Source organism: Leishmania panamensis (assembly GCF_000755165.1).
Source record: "Leishmania panamensis strain MHOM/PA/94/PSC-1 chromosome 6 sequence".
In the NCBI taxonomy this organism is placed as follows: Eukaryota; Euglenozoa; class Kinetoplastea; order Trypanosomatida; family Trypanosomatidae; genus Leishmania; species Leishmania panamensis.
The window spans coordinates 426,966-450,218 of NC_025885.1; the positions used below are offsets into that span (position 1 = coordinate 426,966).

The 23,253-nt window shown below is 61.5% G+C and overlaps 6 protein-coding genes across 6 annotated transcripts, besides 4 other annotated features; all 6 read left to right on the plus strand.

Moving 5' to 3' along the window:
• Nucleotides 1-1,008: 1,008 nt before the first annotated feature.
• Nucleotides 1,009-3,660, plus strand: LPMP_061010 (kinesin, putative; the record flags this gene model as incomplete). The annotated part of the gene is made up of 1 exon (XM_010705680.1): nt 1,009-3,660. One exon carries the CDS (start codon nt 1,009-1,011, stop codon nt 3,658-3,660), a length of 2,652 nt encoding a protein of 883 aa, XP_010703982.1.
• A 546-nt stretch (nt 3,661-4,206) lies between these two features.
• LPMP_061020 (hypothetical protein) lies at nt 4,207-6,363 on the plus strand (the record flags this gene model as incomplete). The annotated part of the gene is made up of 1 exon (XM_010705681.1): nt 4,207-6,363. The coding sequence occupies one exon, from the start codon at nt 4,207-4,209 to the stop codon at nt 6,361-6,363; it is 2,157 nt and encodes a 718-aa protein (XP_010703983.1).
• Nucleotides 6,364-7,356: 993 nt separating this feature from the next.
• Nucleotides 7,357-7,758, plus strand: LPMP_061030 (protein disulfide isomerase; the record flags this gene model as incomplete). The annotated part of the gene is made up of 1 exon (XM_010705682.1): nt 7,357-7,758. The coding sequence occupies one exon, from the start codon at nt 7,357-7,359 to the stop codon at nt 7,756-7,758; it is 402 nt and encodes a 133-aa protein (XP_010703984.1).
• Nucleotides 7,759-8,131: 373 nt separating this feature from the next.
• Nucleotides 8,132-8,410: a repeat region.
• A 1,033-nt stretch (nt 8,411-9,443) lies between these two features.
• Nucleotides 9,444-12,818: a repeat region.
• A 472-nt stretch (nt 12,819-13,290) lies between these two features.
• On the plus strand, nt 13,291-14,232 carry LPMP_061040 (alpha-ketoglutarate-dependent dioxygenase, putative; the record flags this gene model as incomplete). Its single annotated transcript, XM_010705683.1, has 1 exon — nt 13,291-14,232. One exon carries the CDS (start codon nt 13,291-13,293, stop codon nt 14,230-14,232), a length of 942 nt encoding a protein of 313 aa, XP_010703985.1.
• A 257-nt stretch (nt 14,233-14,489) lies between these two features.
• Nucleotides 14,490-14,781: a repeat region.
• Nucleotides 14,782-15,595: 814 nt separating this feature from the next.
• On the plus strand, nt 15,596-16,441 carry LPMP_061050 (deoxyribose-phosphate aldolase, putative; the record flags this gene model as incomplete). The annotated part of the gene is made up of 1 exon (XM_010705684.1): nt 15,596-16,441. The coding sequence occupies one exon, from the start codon at nt 15,596-15,598 to the stop codon at nt 16,439-16,441; it is 846 nt and encodes a 281-aa protein (XP_010703986.1).
• A 5,659-nt stretch (nt 16,442-22,100) lies between these two features.
• On the plus strand, nt 22,101-22,775 carry LPMP_061060 (nuclease, putative; the record flags this gene model as incomplete). The annotated part of the gene is made up of 1 exon (XM_010705685.1): nt 22,101-22,775. One exon carries the CDS (start codon nt 22,101-22,103, stop codon nt 22,773-22,775), a length of 675 nt encoding a protein of 224 aa, XP_010703987.1.
• A 181-nt stretch (nt 22,776-22,956) lies between these two features.
• Nucleotides 22,957-23,248: a repeat region.
• Nucleotides 23,249-23,253: the final 5 nt, after the last annotated feature.

Genomic DNA, 23,253 nt, shown 5'->3' on the forward strand with positions numbered 1-23,253 from the left:
GAGGCGGACTGCGGTTTGCGCGGTGTGTGTGTGTGTGTGCATGCGCTGTTTGGCCTCATCTACCTTCGCGCTCCCTCTCCTCACTTTCCTCGTGCGCCGCCGCTGCTTGTGGCGGTTCTAGTAAGCAGAGGCGGGGAGAGAGAGGAGGGGGTCTTGTGAGTCCCTTGCGCGCGTGCCACTACCACCCTCACTGTAACTGGGTCGGTGCGTGTCTCTCCCTCTCCCTCTCAGGGAGCGTAGGTGGGGAGAGGGGGTGCATTCGTCTCCTTTGCTTTTCTCTCCATTTACAAGTGCCAGCGCGTGCGTGTGTGAGCGCGAAAGCGCGATGCTGGATGTAAGCTGTAATGAATAGGCTCGAAACAGAGACGTGAGACAACAACGCAGAGACGTGGCCATGCGCTGTGGCATCTTTTCCCGTTCTTTAGGTGTGGCAAGAGGGAGAGAGAGAGAGAGAGAGAGGGCGGAGGGGACAAGGGCCACTGAAACGCATGGAGGCAGTCATGGTGGTAGGGGGGAGGGCAAACGAACCCTGGTCCTACTCCTTCCTGGGCTTTCCCAGCGCGACGGACTTGTCGTGGAGGCGCTTCTCTCACTGACGGTCGTATATCTCCACTCCACCCACCTGCGCTCGGTTGTTTTGTGAGGAGTCCCTCTTTTCTCTACTCTCTGTCACCCTCGTCTTTCCTTCCCACTGCGCACATAGCGGCGCACACCGACACGCCCCGTACAGACGCATCGCTGGGCATCCATCAGCAGACACACACACACGCACCTCCCCACATACATACGCACGCACACATAGGAGCGCGCGCCTGCGCCTGTGTGCGGTTTGATAGAAGTCTCCTGCTCCATAGAGATTATGATTGGGCAGCTCTGAGGCGAAAGAGACACATCGGTGTCCCTGTCCCTCTTCCTCTCCCCCCACTCCCCTGGCACGTGTCAGTCTGCGTTACTCCGCTCCTCCTTGACCGCATCACGACGAGGGTCTTTAAGTGGCCCACCAGCGCCATGTCGGAGCGCGTCCACGTTGTTGTCCGTATCCGCCCTTTCATCGCCTCTGACCCCCCCGATGCGGAACTCAATACGCTCGTGCTCAACCCGACGCACGTCAGCGTGGGCGACAACCGTGTCTTTAAGGTGGATCGGGTCTACATGATGGAGGACGCCACAGAGCTCATCTACGCCGAGTCCGTGGCGCCACTGACTACCCGCTTTCTACGGGGCTTCAACGCCAGCGTCCTCGCATACGGCCAGACGGGCACAGGCAAGACCTTCACAGTGCAGTCGCTGCTGCCTCTGCTGCTGAGAGACATCATGACCGACAACGGTGTGCGCAGCGGTGCGGCAGGGCCACCCAGCGTAGAGACGCCAACCTCTCCCACGGGAACAGCACCACTGCTGTACCTCCAGTACGTCGAGGTGTACGGTGAGACGATTCGCGACCTGCTGGAGGGTCCAGCCGCCGCCGCGTCGCGACGCAATGGCGAGGAACCTGGCAACATCCGCCTCGTGACGACGACGGTACCGGGGGCAAGGGCTGAGCGTCCTCGCCTGGAGCGCGTGGACCTGCAATGCCCTCCGACGGACGAGCGTGAGGCGGCGGTATCGGCGACGGCAGGCTGTGCTCTTTTAGGCGCCGCCATCGTCCCCATCTTCACGGTCGAGCAAGCCGGGGTGCTGATCGCCCGTGGTGACACTCGACGCGCGACAGGGGCGACAAACGTCCACGAGAGCTCCAGCCGCAGCCACGCAATCCTCACCCTTTTCCACTCTCGCTACGCGTGCCGGCTTGACGTCGTCGACTTGGCCGGCTCGGAGCGAGAGAAGAAGACTGGCAACGTCGGCGTGCGCTTCCAGGAAAGTATCGCCATCAACACTGGGCTGCTGGCGCTGGGCAACGTCATGCGTGCACTGAGTCGCATCAATAGAGCTGCCAACGGGAAGGAGACTGACCAGGGTGGTGGTGGCGGGCATCAGCGTTCACACCACGTTCCCTACCGCAGCAGTCGGCTAACACGTCTATTGCAGGACACCCTTGGCGGCAACAGCGCTACAGTGTTCATCGCCTGCGTGGCACCCGACACGTACAATCGCGATGAGACGCTGCGGACCCTGCAGTACTGCTCCCTGGCTTTGCGCATTCTGAACGAGCCGCTGCAGCAGTACGAGCGCCTGCGACGCGCGCAGTCGCCGCTGGGTCGCCGTGGCAGCCCCTCCACCGCCATGGTCTCTCCGCTGTCGCTGCGCGAGGACTCACACACCGGCGCCGCAGCGACGAGGGGCTGCAGGGCGAAGGACGAGTCGATGATGACACCGCTAAAGGTACGCGAGGTGCAGTCCGCTTACGCCAGCCTCCAGCAACAGTACGACGAGCAAGCTGAGGTGATTGCTTGCATGTGCACCTCGCATGCGACAACAAAGGAGCGACTGGCACTGTGCGAGCGGGAGCTCCGCAAGGATGAGGGCATCTTCACCCAACAAATACGAGCTATGCAGGCGCTCGTGTGCGAGAATCAGAAGCTGCGGCGGCGGCTGGCCAAAGTATATACTACCACCTCCGCCACGGCGGGAGCGACCATCAGACAGGATAAGGCCGCCATGGTACATGAGCCCCTCCTCCGCGGCGATGATGGCCCGCTTCAGTCCACTCGCATAGCCACGAACTCGCGCCTTGACAACAAGGATCTAACGGACGCCATAGGCGACATGCTGCCTGCCGGTGCTCGCGATGCCGTGGATGGTGTCAGTGTCTCACCACGGCTTGCACCCTCGCACTCACAAGGCCATTATCAGCAGCACTCAGCCCCAGCAGCCACCACCGCGCCTACTCGACCACCGCTGTCTGCCCATTCGCCACACCGCCCACATGACGTCAAGGATGACGTTACGGACGGCGCCCAGTACGTGCCACTCGAGGAGTTGCCGCTCGTGGCGACACACAAGGCTGGTGTACGGGTCGACGGCGGCCGAAGAGGTGCAGAGACACCGACGTACCCACTTCCGGGGAGCCATGCGGGGACTTCGCACGCACTCGACGGCATGGCGCCTGCTGCTCTTGCTGCTCCAGACCCTGCGGAGTCGGCACAGTCGTTCATCCGCTACATTCTGAACCTGCATGGAATCGATCCAGAAGCTGATGAAGCAGGTAACGCTGGTGGTCTTGACAGAGGAGGGGGTGCACGAGCGGTGGCCGCTGGGGCCAGGCCTTTCCAGTCCTCCATCCGAAAACTCGTTGCTACAAGCGTGGGTGGTGTGGCGCTGCAACCGGCGCAAGCATCGAAAGAAAGGATCGAGGACAGTCGTGATGGCCACACGCGACGCGGAGATGCGGCATCGCCTCTGAACTACGCTCTGTCGCGTCCCACAAACCGCTTTACTATGACCCCTCCTCCGCACACGACGGAGGAGCTACCTGAGGAAGCGCACAGCGGCTGGGAGAGTCAAGTACGCTCTCGAAGGTGCGACACCGATTCGGTTCAGCCAGACAGAGACAGCTCGGGTGTGCTGCTACTGGCGGCAGAGTTGCTGCGCTACCAAGGAGCAAACATGGAGTTGCGCAACCACATCGAAGTACTCCAAGCAGAGCTGGACGGCAAGCAGCGAGAGGCCGCGCTACTGCGTCTGGAGCTACAAGAGATGAAAGAGCTCTTCACCACGTAAAAATGCCCCCCCCCTTCCCCTCACTTCTTGCGGATGGCGTTGATGTGTTTTTCTCACATGTAGGACGCAAGGGGCAGAGGCCCATATAGGCTCGGACTCTGCGAGCTGTTACGCTGACGTGAACTCATCTACTTCCCCGTTCGCTTGGCACTCGTCCGAGAGGGCAATGGACGCCGCATAAAAGAGGCACGCGGGCAGGCAGTCTCGAGATTGCCCGCCTCTCCCTCTCCGAAGTGCCGACACAAACACACGGACGCACGCACAGTCTCTCCCTCTCCCTCTCTCTCCCTCTCTCCTCCCCTCCATCAGTCTTCTCACGCGCCCATATACACGCACCCACTCGCATCGTCGGGCGGGTTGGGCGTTTCCTTCTCGAGAACTGCCGCACGCCGGCACCCGCGTAGGGCGAGAGAGCACATTGCGGGAACAATGAAAGCGGCGGCGCCACCGACTCGCGCTCCACGCCCTCTTCAGGCGTCCCGCAGTGATCCAAACAGCACCGCCGCACGAGGCGGGGGCGCTGCTGCTGCCGCTGCTGTTACTGCTATGCCAGAGACGCAGGTGCGCCGCCGGCTTACCCAGGTAGAGATGCGACTGCGTGACATAGACGAGGAAGCGAGGCGCATCAGCGTGCTGCAGGAGCAAGAAGTCTCGAAGCTCGAGAATGACAACGCAAAGCTGCGCGAGCGGCTCGAGGCGATTCGCATGGAAGAGTGCATGTCCCTGGCTGAAGTGCAGGCCTTGAAGGATTACGCCAGCTATGAACGCACTTCCGGTGCGCCGGCTGGTCGCTCAGAGTCGAAGCTGATTGGGTCGACCACTCTCAAGTATCAGAATGCCAAAGCCGAAGTGCAGAAGCGGCGCCGCGAGTGTGCACAGGCAGAGCGCCAGCTCGCGGAGTCGCAGGCCCGACTCGCTGATGTGCGGAAGGCTCGCAAGGAATTGAAGCGACAGAATTTTACAGCAGAGGTGTCAGCCGCGGCGCGCAGTGCAGCAGCCGACAACTACAGGGCACTGATCCACGAGCGGTTCCGTGGCTTAGAGGAAAGGGTGGCGCGTGAGCAGGAACGCCTCAACGCTGCTATCAAAGAGGCACAGGAGGTGCGCACTGAGATTGACACATTGTTGGTGAGCCAGACGAGCAACGACACAATGTGCCACCGCCAGTGTGATGCGCTTCTGGCGAAGCGTCGCGAGATGGCATACCTGATGGAGGTGTGTAACCTCGTGTGCGAGGAGCGCCAGTGCGTCGTTGCTGAGCTCACCGAGATGCAGGCACGCATGGCCGAGGAAAGTCATCAGTATGAGGCGGTCTTCGACGAGCTGACAGGGGTGCAGAACGAGAACGCCAAGGCACAGGCGGCAAACAATGACCAGCTGGAGGAGCTGCGCCGGATCATCATGCAGACCCGTGTGGAGCGGGAGGGCCTGGAGGAGGACAACAACAACGTCAAGGCCGCCATTGAGCGTCAACATCGTCGCACCACTACTCGCCGCCTCAACGACGAGACGAGAGCCGCAGCCGCCAGCGAGTCAAACCTAAGCAGCAGTGCCTTTGCTGAAGAGCGCGGCATCGCGGCCGCCGATGGGGTCGCTCCTGCTGGCAGGGATGGCGGTGCGGAGCTACAGACCCCAGAGAGCGAGTTGTCACTTGACAGCAACCAGGCGCAGGTCCGCCTATTCGAAGACTACTACCGAAGGCTCTCCGCCATTGTGCAGAGCGACGCCATTGAGGACGTGGTCGGGTTCATGGACACGGCGGCTGACGAGCGGTATAAAGTGTTTGAGGAGGTTAACGCCATCAAGCGCAACATGGTGGCGCTCGAGAAAGAGAAAGCGGCGCTAATGATGCCGATCAGCGGGGGTGCCGGTGATCGCGTCACCGCATCTTACTTGACTACCAGAAGTCCAGGCAGCTCAGCCAGCGTCTCGGAGTCGGTGGGACACCCTTTCACATCCACCTCTGCTCTCGCGGCACTCGCCGTTGCCGACACGCTCGAGGACCTGACGACTGCCACAGCCTCCATGGCAGCCGAGAAGAGCGGCGGCTCGAGCGTGCCTGGAACGTCGACCGAAGGCAGGCAAGAGCGCTCTTCTCGCATGTTTGACCTTCTCGATAATTTCGGTGCAATGCGTGATCGCGTGTATGAGCAGGAGAAAGAGGAGGAGGAGAGCGCAGCGGTGCTGGCACAGGTGGTTGAACAAGTGAATGAAGTGTTTCGTGGGCTGGGGTGCAGCATCGACGAGCTCCGTACCCTCACGGGGTTGGAGGGGGTACAGCAGGGCACCCTGCTGCAGTGCCTCGCCATGGTCGAAGAACGCGCCAGTGAGTACCTGATAGCGTATTCACGTCAGCAGCAGCAGCAGCTGCTGCTACCCTTTTCGGAAGCGTCGCACCCATGGCCAGGGGTGCCAGCCAACGCGGCAGCGGTGGTGTCGGCGACGTGTCCCGAGCACACCGCCGCCCACACACTTCTGCGCCGATTGGATTTGCGCCCGAGGGCAAAGAAGAACGCTGTGGCGGCGACGGTGATGCACCACGCACTGCCTCGCTCGACGGACGTGACGACAGTGATGCCTAACATCAACGCACGACCGACGGGCAGCAGCACTACCTTCGAGAACTTAGTTGAAGATCGTCCCTTGTCGGAGGTGGAGCTGAGGGAAGTCGTCGAGGCGAAGCGGGCCCTGTTGCAGCCGTAAGCGCGCTTCTTCTCCTCCTTCCCCTCCCCCCGATTACCCCCCCCCACTTCTCCCTCTCGCTCTGTTGGCTCGTGCTTGCAGTGCAGCTTATGCACAAACCATCCATGCATGGGTCATCTCTGCTGCTGTAGAGCTGTGCCTTCCCCCCCCCTCATCATCCACTCTACGTGCTACATCCCCCCCCCTTGCAAGGGGGGGGATGACAGACGTTCTCTACAGAGGCCCAGCGACTGCGCCGCATGGGAAGAGGGCAAGGCGGGCGATGGCGCATGTGCGGACGTTGGTGTGTCTCTGGAAGAGAGTGGCTGAGGGAAGGGGAGGAGACACAGTGAGGCTTGATCATCTCCGCTGATAGATTTCCCGCCCCCTCGGTAGATGTGCATGTCGTTATTTTCGTCTCTTCAGGTGGCGCTGCTGGTAGCTAATGCGTTCACATCCGCCTGCACCCCCCTCCCTCTCTGTTCACGGCTGCCGCAGATGGTCCTCTCCTCCACTACTCGACGTGTGGGGCTCTTCTACCCCGTTCCCGCGCACGAGTTGGGCAGATTACTAGAATCCATTCGTTCTTCGCTGAACCACCCAGAGGAAAGACTGGTGGGGGTCGAAAAAGACTCGCAACCGGTGGAGGTGTGTGTGCGTGTGCACAGCACCGACAGACAAATATGAAATAAGCGTAAAAAGCGAACGAGGCAACCCACTGCCCCCCTTCCCTGCACTTCTCACGTGCGTAATGAGAGGCCACCACATGTGGTCATCATTCATCTCTCTCCCTCCCTCCCTCCCTCTCCTCCTCCCTCCACTTTTCCCCACTGCCGCCATGCCCCCCATCATTATCCCAATGCTCGGCGCCCCGTCGACTGCTTCGCGCCTCTGAGCGAAACGGCTTCACCACGCCACAGTTTGAGCCTATTTAGCATACGCAAACCTTTTGTTTCTATCCTCGCTCCCTTGGCGTTACGTCTCCTCTCTCCGCCTCACCGTGCTCTCCCCGCCATGTCGCTCTTCAGGAAGGCTTTCGCTGTTGTGTTGGCTGTCGCCTTCGTTGTGCTCTTCGCTGAGGCGGAGATGGTGGAGCTCAACCCGGCAAACTTCCACAAAATTGTGAAGGACCCCTCGAAGAATGTATTCGTCATGTTCTACGCCCCGTGGTGTGGCCACTGCAACAACATGAAGCCCGTGTGGTTGGAGCTGGCGGACAACTACCCCATCTCGGAGGACATCATCATTGCCCGCATCGATGCCAGTGCCCACCGCGGAATCGCGAAGGAGTTCGGCATCAGTGGATTCCCAACCCTCAAGTTCTTCCCCAAGAGGGACAAGTCGGGTGCGAACCAGTACAGCGGCCCGCGCGAGCTCTCCGCCTTCCGGTCATACGTAGCGGCCAACAGGCAGTAAAGTACTGCCACAGTGATGCACCTTCGTGAGCCGCTAAGGCAGAAAGTGGGTGCAACGCAGGAGGGCGTCAGAGGAAGACGCTATGAGGGGGAAAGGTATAGCGGGGCTGAGAGTCGGTGAGATGCGGCGACGGCGATCACAACGCAAGGGAGGCAGGAAGTCCCTCTACTGGGTTGTCTACTACACCAACACACCGACATCCGTGTAAGCGCCGCCTTAGTCTCCTATGCTCCCCACCCGCGCCTCTTTCCTGTTCAAGGTTGTCTCGCCACCTCTAAGCGGCCTTTCTCGGGCTATCTCTGCCTGGGCCCATTCTGTACGCTCTCTTCCTCTCTTATCTTCATTCGTTTCTTTCCCCTTGTCTCACTGTCGTCACCCCCCCTCCCTCCCTCCCGCGTGGCGTCATCCGGGGTCCGGCACTCCCCGCACATGAAGCGGCGAGGCCGCGCGGGCCCCCCTCCGTCCCTGCCGATGGCGAGGCGCTGCTCTGGTGGCGACGGTCGGGCCCTGGGCGGCGCTGCGGCGGAGCGACCGGCGACAGCCAACCCATTTGCGCCATCGATGGGGGCCGGCGAAGTGTCGGCGTGACTCGCGCGCATCTCCGCGGGCCCTCGCGGCCTGTGGGTGCGGGGAACGGGTCGAGCTCGAGGGTGGGGCCCTGCGAGAGACAGGCCCGGGGCGGAGTGCGCGGGGAGGTCGGGCTCGCGTGCTGCGTGGCAGGGAGCGGACTTGTTTGAAGAGAACCCCTCCATGGACGTGTGACAGTGTGGTGCACCCCTGTGGCTGTGAGTTTTGTCCCTCTCTTTCCACCTCTGCCATGTAGAGCGCGCTCCTCATGCTTTGTTTTGCCCTTTTCCTCTTCCCACCCGCCCTCCCCCTCAAGGGTGGCACCGATGTACGCCCACTCATCACTGGTGTGGCTGGCCTCCACGCTTTTTGTGTCCCTCCCGTCGCTCCCCTCCGCTAGGCCTCCTCGCCTTAGTTACTACGCCGGAGAGCTGGTGGTTGCTGCGTTATTGACGGGCCTCAACCGCAGCCGCAGGAAGGGCTGAGCAACGGAAAAAAATGAATTGAATGCAACCATGGGCTACCCGGGGGAAAGAACTAACGTCCAACGATGAAGCGCGCAAAGTGGGGAGGGGGTGGAGGCAGAAAGGATGCTCAGCGTGCCGGTCGAATCAGCCGAGACGCACGTAGACGTCTCCCTCTTGGGCCAATGTCTGCTCCCCTTTCATCTTCTGTTGGTGTGCCTTTCAGCGGACTAAGTAGACAAGAGCGATCTGCAGATAAAAAGAGGCGGACGGACGGGCGGCCGGGGGGGGGGCGGGGAGATCGGAAAGCACCGGCTCCCGCGCTTCCATGTGCAGGGGGCAGAGGCTGCTCGAGCGGCTGTGGCGCAAAGGTCAAGTAATCGCGCCTTGATGCTGGTGCGCCCCTTTGGGCATGTATGCGCCTCTGTCTGTCCTGTCTCTCTCTCGCACACACAGTTGGGGCGTTTCCCTCTGCCATTCTCTGTTTTGGGGGGTTTGCTGGAGGGCACTGCGCACGTACATGTTCCTGCTGGCTGCTGCTGGATGCCGTCTCTCTCTCTCTCTCTTTACTCTTCTCCATGGACCCTCCCACCCCGTTTCATCTTCACCCACCGCCTGCACGGCAGCTAGCAATGCACGCGCGCATCGTTTTCCCTTTCAGCGTGTCCACTCTACCACACACACGTGAACCACAACACGCCTACAGCCACCACTAACTCATGGCTCCGTTGCGCTGCGGCTAAACCCTGGCCATCTGGGAGGAACCGCGTGCCATCAAATAGGGCCATGCCGCCTAACGGACTCTTCCCACTCTTCTTCGTCCATTTCCCGCATGCGTACTGCACGATGGCTACCAGACGGGCCTGCGTGGACTGTATGCCTCGATTCAAAGCGGGCCGTGTCCAGGGTCCTGCCCGAGGGCAGAAGCGGTGGCGTCGGTCGTACGGGTAACAAGGGGTGGTGTAGGTGCACGCTAGATGAGCCCAAGGAGGACGTTGGCCCGCCTCAGGTCAGGCCCCTGTGAGACTCTATGTTCTGACTGTATGCCATACTTTTCCCCCTTACCCCGTCGCTTCAAGCCGCAGCATTTCATAACATCGCGTGGTGGCTCACCACAGCGGACTCGTTTGTATGATGTGGGGGGTGGTTTAATCGCACCTCCGGCACCTGTGCCTCCATCAGTCCACCAGGTCGGAGGGAAGGGTTGCGGCATGTTCCGCACACACACACATACACACACACACACACACACACACACGCCCGCGCGCGCATTGGGGCCGGCTGGTATACCTCTCCGCACGCCTTTCTCTTTACGCATCGCTCGTGCTTGTGTGTCCTCTGCATCGCTTGCTTGGGTGCGACATACCCCCCCCCTTCCCCCCATGTCAGCTGTACTTGACAGCGTGTGCGCACCGCCTTTGCACTATTGAATCCTCGGGCCTGTGCTTCAGGGAACCGAGCGCCGCGCATGGGCTGGAAGTCCACGCCGGGTAGTCAGGAGTGGCGATCCTCCCTAAGCGTGTATGTGCAGCGAAGAGTTTCGGCTGGTGGCGATGCCGTGAACGAGAGATAGGGTGTTCTTCGCCTTAGGGTTACTGGGCTGCACGAAGTGCTCCACTGCGCAGTACGCCGCTTTCCTGAGGGCGGGTTGTAGCGTGGCTGACTTAACATCTTCATCTGCGGAGGATGTGAGGGGTGTGAGGCCATCAGCAAAGAAGCCGTGTTGCAGCCAGGGCATCTTGTCGAGCACCACGCTCAGAGAGCCTACTGCACTGATGAGGAAGCGAGGCCCTAGGACAGCTTCTTGGTGGAGTCCTGCATGCAAACTTGGCCATCTTTGACTTCCCGTGGAAACGAGCGCAAGTGCAACCATTGCGTAAACATTTTATGGGTTTAGCGAGGAAGGCGCAGGTCTGCCTTGAACTTCCTCACAGTCGTGGTGAAAGCGGCGTGGTCGAAGCCAAACGCGCGAGCTTGAGGTCCACCAGCAGTGCTCCTATCTTGGCGTCTGGCCGCCGTTGCGTTATCGTGTGGAGGAGCAAGCCCAGCGGGGGGGGTCTAAAAGATGAAGCAGTGGAGAGGGAAGCCAGACTTTGGTGGCTGGATCTCGTCTCCAAGATGGTCGCATAGTCGTCGCGAGATGATTCGCTCGATGAACTCGCACCGAAGGCTGCTCAGCGTCACTGGGCGGTAGGACGCGGGATTGTCATTGGACATGTGCGGCCTCAGTAGCGGCGCAGCGAGCACTTCTTTCCGCGTAGCAGGGATGCAGCCGGTGGAGACGCTCTGGTTTCCAATGTTCAGCAGCGTTGCCTTGCTTTACTCCTGGAAAGCCTTGGCACTTTCAGCCCGGGGCGTAGCCGCAGTGGATTGTGCGGGGTACCGTCTCTCGAACTCACCAAGCGGGAGTTGTTTGAAGGGCGTGGGGCTGGATTCCCGTGGGACGCGTAGGGAGGGTCTACCCAACATCGCTTTGGCTTCCGTGGGCATTTCTTCATCAATGTGTTCGCCTGCTCTCTCGCACGGAGAGGCGGTGGATGGCCTGTCCCACCGGGTGATGCGTGCAGTGCTTGGGGGGGGGGGGGGGGAGGGAGGGATAACGTGAATGCGGGTTTATGGTCGAGACTCACAGGGGGGGGGGTGAAGGCGCTGCAGGACTGTATTGTACTCCTCAAGGCTTGCGTTCTGGAGGTGTTTGGGGAGCACATCCGAGGGAGGTGTGACCCTGGGGCGACGCGCAGGGCGCCTTCTCGAGAGCTGCTCCTAGTCGCGCCCGTTTTGGCGTCCGGAGCAGTCGACAAGCGGCTCTATCGCGTGGGGTAACGTTCCTGGAGGTCGTCGCCATTGGTCAGAGACTTTACACTATTCATGAGGGATGCCTGGCAGTTGTGTATGCGTAGTTACGTTGTGACGGATGTGCTTGCATGGCCAATTCGCCTCTCCTCCCTTTTGGCGCACTTTCGGGTTGTCGTGGTGGTCGCGGGGTCGGCGCGGCAGTCGGAGGCTCGCGCGTCTTCGTGCCGTTGTCGCTGTGGTGGGCACCGTCTTCGCAGGTCGACTCGGCAACCCGGGCACGGTGCAGTTTCTAGTCCGCTTTGTGGAACGAGTATAGCTGAGTGCCAGTCATCGCTGACGGCAGCGAGGTCACATCCCTCTTCAAAGCGGACAGTGAGCTTGATCGGGCAGCGGTTACGCGGCGCTGTGCGAGGCAGTGGCGCCTTTCATCAACTACACAGGCCAAGTAGTGGGCAGTGGGCCACTCGCCCTCAGCGGCCCCAGCCCAGTCCGGTTCTCCCTGCGTGTCTCTCACATCGGGTGGTACGGATCGGCGGGGCGCTTTCAGCAAAGCGAGGACTGCGTACGACGTTGCTTGGCACCTGACGGAGAGCTGCACTCGTTACCAGGTAGCCCTCTCAGGGATGTCGCCTAGCGTGAAGTGCATTCGTCGTGTAGGGTCATCCCAGCAAAGCCAGGCCGTCAGTGCTTCAGCCTTGTCCTTGGGAACGAGGCTGAAGGGTACCCCCCCACCTGCACGCATGTTCTGCTGTAGGAGCACAGAGCCGCCACCGTCGCACTTGTCGTTCTCTCTACGCCGGGGTGCTGAAAATCCGAGAGGCCCAATGCACTACAGGCCTGTGAGGCTGAGATGTCTCTCTCGTGCAGAATGCAGGGGTGTGTTGAGGGCTCACCACGGGTCGAGCACCACCGCCTGGTGCTGTTCAGCCCCACTGCAATGCTGCTGCATACAGTGCAGCACAGGCCGAGGATTACTCTCGGCACCACTGCAGCACGGCGCAGGCAGAGAAGCACTAGGCGGCTGCGCATAGTCGCTGAATCGACGACACGATGTGTAGTGAGCTTGCAAAAGCTTGATCATGGTCGCACGTCTCTTCGCCCCAGCCTGTCCGCCGAACAGCCTGCAGTCTGCCCAGCCGCATACCCGAGGGCAGACTGCAGGCTGCTCGGCTTTTCTGCAAAGAGTAAGGGGAGGAGGGGTGGGGTGGCACTGCTCCCTGGGATGTCACGCACTGCTGTGGTTGGCTTCATCATGGGCGCGTACATATCTGCAAGACCAACCAGAAAAGTATACGGATCCTTTTCCGCCAGACTGCTCCCCTTCTCTGGATATTGTCGCTGCTACCAGCCCTCTCATCACCTCTTCCATCCCCTCGCCAAAACACACACCGAGCAGAGAGCAGTCACCCCACACAGTGGAGGGAAGGCGACGCCACGCACAAGACAAGCGGCGGACAAGAAGACACATAGAAGTAAGCGCCTACCCATTATCACCTGCCCATAGAGCCACACACACACACGCACACACACAGCGCGTGTGATGTGGACGGCCGCCGTAGCACCAAACAGTGGAAAGAAAGGGAAGTGGCCCACAGCACTGCCGACTGCAGGTCACTCCAACACTTTGGAAGCAAGGCACAGCACAAGGCAAGTCGGCACCAATGAGATCACCGAAACGACGGCGGGGTCGAAAGGCAAAGCGGTGATGGTGGTGTCACAGACATCAACGACCGCGGATGGGCCATGGAAGTCCTCGCTGCTGCGCCAGCGTGTTGCCGCCGGGGCAGACTTCCAGAACGTGGCGCTGTCCCACGCGGCAGGCATACTGCACTCAGAGGCGGCCCGTGTGGATGCGCAGTTGATCGACGACTTCAGCTCCATCTTGCGCGGCAACGTCATCTACATCCACAACTTTATCTCCGATGCGAAGGACATGCGGCTCTACGATTCCCTCAAGGAGGAGCTGGTCGCATCTACAGGCGCTAACATGCTCGGCAACGGCGGCCTCACTGAGTGGAGCAAGCACCACGTCTTCGAGAATCCGACCGGCATCAGCCAGACCTTCAACGACATCATCGACATGCTCGCTGAGTACTTTGACGTGGACGTGTACGCGACACGGCTGAACTACTACCGGGACGGGACTCAGTGGAAACCGCAGCATCATGACAGCCACGCCTACGGCGGCCACGCGCTTCGTGAGGACTTCACCGTTGGCCTGACGCTTGGTGCGACGCGCAGCCTTCTGTTTGTGCACGAGGCGTCGCAGCGCGAGTTCAACTTCCCGCAGATGAACGGTGACTGCTTCGCCTTCACGGGGGAGGTGAACCAGCTCTTCACTCACGGCGTGCCACGGATGCACACACCAACAACCGATCGCTTCAGCATCATCGCATGGGGGCGGCGTCGCACGTTGAATGAGCGCAACGGCGGCGTGCCGAGTAGCGCGGCGGTGCAGCTGAAGGGGTGCCCAATCAACACCATGGAGGACGCGGTGGAGGTGGCGAAGCAGCTCGTGACGGCGCAGCCTGGCACTACAGCGGTGAAGAAGGCCGCGCCTCTGCCTTGCACCTCGGGCGAGGAGAGCCATGAAGGGCACACCGTGGCCCTGCGTCCAGCGAAGCGTAAGAAGAACCGCCTCCAGTAGAAACACATGCAAGCAGGAAAGAGGGCGAGACGACTTGCAAGGCTCTCTGTGCTGCCATCTCTACCTCCTGAACAGCTTCTCTCCTTGATTAGCGACTCCACCCCTCCGTCTATTTGCCTCTTCAGTTGGCGCTTATCGTATGGCGAGAGGAAGGAGAGATGAACTCCATGTATGCCTGCGCTCGTACGTCTGCATGACTGTCAGCGTGTCGCTCGTTTCTCCCTCCTTTTCTTCCGCTTCCCTCTTCTTCTTCCTGATGGCGGAGGAAAACACCCCCCCTCCCTCCCTCCCGCGTGGCGTCATCCGGAGTCCGGCACTCCCCGCACATGAAGCGGCGAGGCCGCGCAGGCCCCCCTCCGTCCCTGCCGATGGCGAGGCGCTGCTCTGGTGGCGACGGTCGGGCCCTGGGCGGCGCTGCGGCGGAGCGACCGGCGACAGCCAACCCATTTGCGCCATCGATGGGGGCCGGCGAAGTGTCGGCGTGACTCGCGCGCATCTCCGCGGGCCCTCGCGGCCTGTGGGTGCGGGGAACGGGTCGAGCTCGAGGGTGGGGCCCTGCGAGAGACAGGCCCGGGGCGGAGTGCGCGGGGAGGTCGGGCTCGCGTGCTGCGTGGCAGAGAGCGGGCGCGCGAGAAAACAAGCAAGTCGGGAGGAGTGTGGCCAAGAAGGGGGGGGTGTGCGGGCCGACAGCGCGCGGATCGGAGCTAAGCAGCAGGGGACACTTCCAATACCCCACGAGGGGTCAAAGGGTCCCACCGCAGAGAACCGTGCAAAGCAGTGGCTGTCTGCCAGCACTTCGCCGCCATCGTAGTTACTTGACAGAGAGCAGATAGAAGAGAGAGTAGAGAAGAGGTAACCGCAGGGACATGCGTGGCGCCATCCCCCGTCTCCCCCTTCTTCTCTTGCTTGTGTGTGTGTGTATGTGTGTGTGTGTAGTGGTGGTGGGTACTTCGTGTTTCCTTCCCCACGGCGTCTGAAGTTGAAAGGTGCCGAGGTGGAGGTTGGCACCGCGTTGGATGAAATGGAGGAATGCTGCGCAGTGTGCAGAGTACCGCCCTGTGTGCTCTTCCCCCCCTCTTCATTGCCTTTCATCAGTCCTGTGTGCTCTTCCCCCCCCTCTTCCCCCTCTTCCCCCTCTTCCCCCCTTCCCCCCTTCCCCTCCCTTTACGCAGCGCCTCCGTTTCCTCAGCACGTTGGGTGGCCACGCATTTTGGTCATACGGGCCTCGACACAGCCGTTCTCGTGCAACGCGTAGCCACTTTCGCATTCCACGTTGGCACGCCCTCTCCGCCTCTCTTCCTTCGTCAGGTACCGCCCCTCCCATCCCCTCCCCACTTCATCGTTCACCCCTTCCTGCACCGTCATGCACGACCAGCAGCCGATTGCGAAGGTGAACTTCGACATGCCCTCGCGCCCGGGGCACAAGGGCGAGCTCAATGACAAGATTCTTCAGCGCGTCCGCTTCATTGCTGCCCAGCTCGACCTCCCCAGACTTGAGGAGAAGTTTGCGCACTTAAAGGAGACGAACGGGACGTGGCGGACCGGCAGCGCTTCCGACAGCATCGACCTCGCGAGGTACATCGATCACACGCTCCTCAAGGCGGATGCCTCTCATGCGGCCATCGTGCAGCTATGTGAGGAGGCAAAAGCGCATCACTTTAAGGCAGTCTGTGTAAACGGCTGCCACGTGGCTCAGTGCGCACGGCTGTTGGCCGGCTCGGAGGTTCAGGTCGCGTGCGTCTGCGGCTTTCCACTAGGCCAGATGACATCCGCCATGAAGGTCGCTGAGGCGACAGAAGAAATCTCTAACGGGGCGCAGGAGGTGGACATGGTCATCAACATCGGCGCCCTTAAGAGCAAGTGCTACGATGACGTCTTCACCGATATCAAGGGCGTCTGTGATGTCTGCGCAAGAGCAAATGCCGTGTCGAAGGTGATCCTCGAAACCTGTCTCCTGTCAGAGGAGGAGATCGTCGACGCGTGCATCATGAGCGTGGCAGCTGGCGCGACGTTCGTGAAGACTTCCACTGGCTTCAGCACGGGCGGCGCAACTCCAGAGGCAGTTGACATTATGCTAGCCGTTGTCGGCAACGAGGCTTCGGTGAAGGCGAGCGGTGGCGTGCGGGACCACAATGCGGTGATGCAGTACGTTCAAGCCGGCGTGAAGCGGATTGGCACGAGCTCTGGTGTCGTCATCGTGTCACCTTAGAGCGAAAACCCCCCAGCTCCGTCATGCCTTGCGAGTTGCCCTCCCTCCTGCTCGCGTTGATGTAGCGGTAGGGAGGGTTTCCCGGGTCCGGTATACCGCAGTGCGCTATGGGTCGTATTACACACCCCTCTCACTGACAGTACGCATCTTCTCTTCTATGCGGAACCAAAAAAGGGCCCTCAATATTCCCGTCAACTCCCTCCTCTCCGCGCTTACTAACACCCAGGCACGCACAGCTGCGCGAGGGTTAGAGGGTGCCGCGTAACTTGTGGATAGGCTTCGAGCACAGACCCGATTAAGCGGACCACGAAGAATTACGCTCGCCTGGAGGAAGATGGAGAGACCTGGCCGAATACGAGGTGTCGTTGCGCACGGCTTCATAGGGGTCCCACCGAGCAGGGCTGGGGATTTCTTCCCTTGACCCTTCCTCTCATTTATTGCCTTAAGCGAGCCGTACATCCCTGGCGAGGCGGTGCGTCACCACCGCCCCCCTTCCAGCATAACCGCCGGACTCCGAAGGCGCTGGAGAAAAGAGAGAACTGAGAAGATGACCAGAAGGGGGAAGCAGGACGATGCCCTGCGCACCGCGGCAACTCAAACAGAGGTGCGGAGAACGGCGGAGGCAGGCGAAGAAGGCAAGCAGCCGGTTGACTCCTTTCCTGGCCGTCGGCGGGGGGCCTGGCAAAGACGCAGCCGACACAGCCGCTGGGCACGGTTCTTCGTGAGCAACACGTGGCGCTCTACGGCGAGGCGATTCCCTCCCCAACAATGACTCGAGCGGCAGGCGGGCGGGTGAGGGGGGGGGGCGCGCCTGTCTGCCAGGGCGGTGCATCTACTCGGACAGACCCGCACATGTCAGCACGGTGACATGATCAGCGGTCTCACCAGCGGTTCTAGCGGGCCACATGCGATGGTTGAGAGCTGCGGCTGATGCCAAGCACCCTGCTGAGCTTCGACCTGGCGAAGGCGGTCATTTCCACCTGGGCGTGCAGGCGGCAGGGGTGCGAGAGTGGAAGTGGTCAACCGCCTCAAGAGCCCCCTGTGTTGGTAGAAGGGGGTGGGCCCACTCCACCTTCCCCTGCACGGGAGCCAGCCAGACCAATGCGATTGATCGATGTCGCCGGAGCTCTGAGCAGTGAGCGCCGCGAGGAGGTTGGGGCGAGAAACCAAGACGCACCCGTGTGCCCCGCTGCACCTCGAGGAGACGAAGACACCTCACAAGGAGCTCTCGGGAACCCAGCCGCGCGCCGCACTCGTCCTGAAGCTGGCGTGGCACTCCGCACGAAGGATCGGGCAATATCCGAGGGTTCGGAGAACTTGCCGGCGACTTCAGTGTGCACATCACGACCCACCATGGAAAGGGTGCGAAGCTCCGCGGGCCGTATGCGACAGGGGCGCGGTTGCCGCGAGAGGACGCACTGCTGCTGCTGCTGAAGCGGCTGAAGTGTCGACGTCCACCGCAGCGCCTCTTTGTGGACGTGACGCGCTGGTGCAGGAGTGCGCCCGCCAGGCCGGTTCGGCGGAGTCCAGCCGCAACGGCGGGCTGCGGACCCGCTGACAAACCATGGGTACCTCACAGCGAAGCACTCGGCACACGCAGAGCCCCGAGCGGTGGTGCTGTCTCTGCAGCCCCTGCTGTCAGAAGGACTGGTGGGGGCCAGAGGCCGGACACTGCGCATCGCACCGGCCACGGGCCACTCTGCAATCGTGGCAGCACAGGGGACGCACCACGGCTTCGGCGGAGTCGGAAGAGGCCACTGACTGAGCCGGCTGTGTACGCACACAAGAAGCCTGTACTTCTCAGAGAGAGGCGTAGATGTGGTGCTCTTCTACATTGCAGTACAGCAAAGCCCGGTGGATGCTCTGCCGCGCAGCCTCGCCAAGGACTAGAGGCACCACTCGGGGTGTCACGCGCCGCGAGCCGCCGACGACTCGGCACTGCCTTTACTCGGGCTTGAGAAGTCTCCGCTATGCGGCCAGGCACTTGAAAGGCCGCCCCCGCCCGTGGCAACGCGGTCTGGCGGGTGACAGGCTTCTCTCAGCTTTTGTCTTGTCTGCAGGGCTCAGCGCGGGATCAGCGCCCTTTAAAGCAACCGTGGAGGAAGAGCCGCTGCGGAGGGCTTCTAGGCCGGTGCTGGGCCCTTTTCTGCTCCGCAGTCGACGTGCTGGGAAGCCACCCCCTCCGCGAAGAGCCCATGGGGGATCTTTCCCTCTCTCTCCTTACTCCCACCGGCACTGAGAGCACCGACACTGTGCAATGCACACCACACTGGACACAATACAGCATGGGGAGTTCATGCGTCCACGCGCAGAGACGTGCGACGGCGGATGGACGTGATTTGGTCCTGACCACACGGCCACTTAAGGAATAAATGAAGACCCGCGAGCGTAGCGAAGACTCAGCGAAATCGGGCTTCCCAAATCTGGAGGAGTGCTGAAGAAGCGCAGGCGACCAGCAGGGGCTGGCGGCACTGTGCATCAGGCTCTTTTCACCCCCCTCGCTCTCTCTCTTTCTCTCCCTTCGCCCAGTGGTACGACAGCGCGTACACGTTGAGGGCACAAGTGTATGGGTGCTTGTGCGCCTCATTTTCGCTCTCTCTCTCTCTCTCCGCCTCACCACCAGCGTTGTTTCGGACGTGGTTGTGTTTCTCACTCAACCACTCATCAGCCTGAGCGCGTACCCGCGTCCCTTCGTGCCTTCGCCGGCTCAGCTCACCAGCTGCGTGGGTGTGTTTGTGTGCAGGAGTATGCAAGCTGGGCACTGGTGCTCACATCATCACCTCACCCGCCTCTCTCCCCTGACTTCACAGCCATCTCCCATTCCGCTGCCTACACGATGTGAGCCACGAATGCCCCTTTTAATCGCTGCTGCACAGTGCTCACCCATCTTTGTCCTTGCATAACTTGTTGTGCGTCCTGCTCTCCCCTCCCTTTCCTCTCCTTCCCTTATCCATACCGCTGCCGTCGACTAGCCCCAGCTCATGTACGTCGGTGTGTGACTGCGCATGGTCGGGGAGGTGGGCAGCTCCCAGGTATGTTCAGCGATTGTGCACAGGACATCGAAGCTAAGGAGCCCGCCAGTGTAGTCACCCCAGCATCTTCGTCACTGCCATCAAACGACATGTGGCACCAGATGAACACGAAGCTGCAGCAGTAACAGCGGTGGTGGCAGCGGGATGAGGCAGTGGAGTCTGCCGGAGCCACTTGCCGCAGGGCACTCCAAGCACAGAGTCGATCCCCAGCATCAGCCAACGCGATGATGCTGGTACCAGTGATGAGAATGCTGGGGGCCACGAAGCACACGGGCCACCGTGTCCACAGCGCCGAGGACCCTCGCCTCATGGCGGGCGTCGCCCCACTCCCGTCTTGTGGTGTGTAGCACTACCACACATGGCCGAGACCTCCGCCAACATTGTCGGCTACAGCGGTGACAACAACGCAGTCCGGGCGGACACGCGCACCGAGGACTTTGGCTTTCCACACCCAAACGGGGCTTTCCATGGCGGCTGCGCTCGGCGTCGGCAAAGGGGACGCCAAGCACGGCACCTGCGTGTGGCCGCCGGCGACTTTTGCATCCGCTGCGAGAGGTGCGCCAACAGTGCGGCGGACGCCACACGGTTAGCGGGGGTTGCAGGGTCCGCTGGCGCAGCACGGCGAGGCGTACGCACGACTGAAGGTGGGCAGTGACGTGCTCGCACTGCGGCTTGTCCGAACTTTCACCCACCTCGCCGCACAAGGCAGCGCCAAAGGTAGCGTTGACGACGCACCCGCTGCCACCTGCATCGTCTGGGTCGCTGGCTCAAGCACCTGCAGGCGTGAGGGGCTTCAATGTTGCCATGACGTCGAGCCACCTTAGCGGGCCCGTTCATCTTCTCGAATCGATGACTGGGATGGCCCTTCTGCAGCGACAGCAGAGGCAAGAAGCGGCATCCGCACCGCCACGATGGTTTCCCCGGTTCATCGACAATGCCGCAAGTCCCCTTTACACACCGGGCCCGCTTCGAATATCGCGTAGAGATGGCGGTCGATTGCAGAAGGCGCTGTGTCGTCCACCGTGCTGGTGGAGCGGGGCAGCTTCTACCGCTCCCTTACCGAGGACGGCTTGGGCCTCTCCGAGCCCTACTTGAAAGCACTGGAGCGCTCCACGTCAGCTGGACGGTCAAATTTCTTCTGCGCTGCGGTGGATCAGTGGTGGCGCTTTTGCCAGCTTCATCTCTGCCTCCCGCACTCTGCCGAGCAGTTACATGGTTGCCACTGCGTTCTTCGTGGCCACGCTGTGGGCCTGCTTCTCCACGCGTTAGAGCGAGCACGGCATTGCGGCAGTGTGGGAGAAGGCGCCACACCAGCAGCCGACTCACGTAAAAGCGCCTGCTGGAGAACAGCAGCGCATGGCCAAGGACCGTCCGTGGCGCTGCAGGCCACGACGCCAAGGAGTAGACGCTGGAGGGCGCCACGGCAGAGCTGGGGGAGCGGGTGCGCATGACAACGGACCAGTGGCCGACCGTGGACAGCCGGACTCCGGATACGCCGCGGGACCGAGCATGCAGCTTCGTCTGCTGTCACACTGCCACCGACTACAGCGCACTCTAGCAACAGCGGGGGTGTACGTGGCAGTTTTGGTGGCCAGCCAGATGCTGAGAGTCGTGCTGCGGCCTCTGTACCGGAGGAGGTCGATGGCAACCCCAGCAGACCGACCTGTCGGTGGAGTGGATACAGTCAACACTGCGGAAGGTCCGCTATAGGCCTAGACGACCTGCGCGCCGTGAGGAGAGGAGGCGGGGCAAGTTGAGCGAATAGTGTGACGGTACTTGAACGGCTTTGCATTCCTCCGACAGACTTGAGAGGTGTGATGGCGCAGCTACTCACACAGCTGCGCCGCTTCCTCGTTGATGCCACGACACCGCACTGCTGCTTGGAGAGCGCCTCTGCTGCTGCCTTTGCCTTTGCCTTGGCGCCCTTTAGGACTGCACGTGCGCGTGCGCGGTGCCCGATCCCCCCGCTCTCCTTCTTTGCCGACGTAGCGCCGCCACGCCCCACCAAAATGCCCGGCAGCATCGCCGACTGCACGTGAAAAGGTACGGGTGAGGGTGCCTACCTGTCTGCAGAAGGGGGTTCAGCCATCGACTGCTCAGAAGCGAAAACAAAGCGAGCGCCTCTCCCCCTTTCGTACGAGTAGAGCCGCAGCGGGAGGGTTGGAAGAGGGCGGGCGAGCGCACACCACTGTTTCTTCTGTTTGTTGTGGTTTCAGGTTTGCACCCTTCTCGCTTTACCACGCGTCCCGCACCATCAAGGCGGACCACAGAAGCACCCTTCTCTCCGAGTCTCAGGCCAGCCTGGGCCTGTACTTGTGTGTCGGTGTGCTCACATCCCCTCTGGCCTCGACACGACGTTCCTCAAGTCTCTTCAATCATCGAAGCTCCTCTACTTTCTCTCTAGTCGCCTTGTCTCTTCCCCCCCCCCTCTCTCTGTAAATCCTCACCTCGAGTATGCCACACCACTTGCCGCGCAGAGCACCTTTCCATTCAATCACCTCATCTCCACAAAGACACCGGCGCCCCTTCCCTCCCACAGACGTACGCACGAGCGGCCACGGGCTTGAAGACGCCACTTTCGGCAGCCACGAGGCGCAGATGAGCACCCGTCAAACCTATCGTACATCATGGGCAACTCGTGCTGTCGTGACGACCACCAGACAGCCGGGAAGTCGACCGCCGAAGTGAAGTCAAGCCTGGCCTTCTTCGATGCACTGCCGAGTGACGTGGAGGAGGTGACGGTGGACCACGTCTACGACGGCGACACGCTCACAATTCGCGAGCACAACCGTGTGCGGGTGCGGCTACTCGGCATCGATACACCAGAGCTAAAGGAGCGGGAGCCCTATGCGAAGGAGGCGGCCGACTACGTGAAGAAATTGTGCCCAGCAAACGCCACGGTGTGGATGAAAGTGCATCGGGGTGACAAGCGGGACCGATACAACCGCCTGCTCGCCTTCATCTTTGTGTCGAACCCGTCTGGTGGCCCCGATTTTCTCTGCGTGAACATCGCCGTTCTTGAGCGAGGCCTCGGCACCTTCTACTCCCCTACCGGATCCCACGTTGACTTTCGAGATGAGATGCTCAGGGCACAGCAGCGCGCTATCCAGGGAAAGGCGAACATGTGGAGGAAGCGGAACCTTCAGAAGGGGGTGTTTTCCACGCAGCACGGCATCGCCTTCCACACGTCGGACTGCCTCTCACTTCAGCACACAAACCCCCAAAATTTACAAACGTCTGCGGTGGTGCAGGCGTTGTCGAAGGGGTACAGCCCCTGCCGAAATTGTAAGCCGCTGGGCTAGCGTGACACATCAAAAGGCCACCCTGCCTCGCGCTAACTCCTGCGGGTGTGTGCGGGCGTCAGCGCGACTCACCAGTCCTCTGAAAAATGGGAATGAGTGGACTGGGCGCTACGTTAGAGTCCGATGTGACGGCTGGTGGGTGGTCCCTCCACGGCTGCCTCCGCTTCCCTCTTCTTCGTGATGGCGGAGGAAAACACCCCCCCTCCCTCCCTCCCGCGTGGCGTCATCCGGGGTCCGGCACTCCCCGCACATGAAGCGGCGAGGCCGCGCAGGCCCCCCTCCGTCCCTGCCGATGGCGAGGCGCTGCTCTGGTGGCGACGGTCGGGCCCTGGGCGGCGCTGCGGCGGAGCGACCGGCGACAGCCAACCCATTTGCGCCATCGATGGGGGCCGGCGAAGTGTCGGCGTGACTCGCGCGCATCTCCGCGGGCCCTCGCGGCCTGTGGGTGCGGGGAACGGGTCGAGCTCGAGGGTGGGGC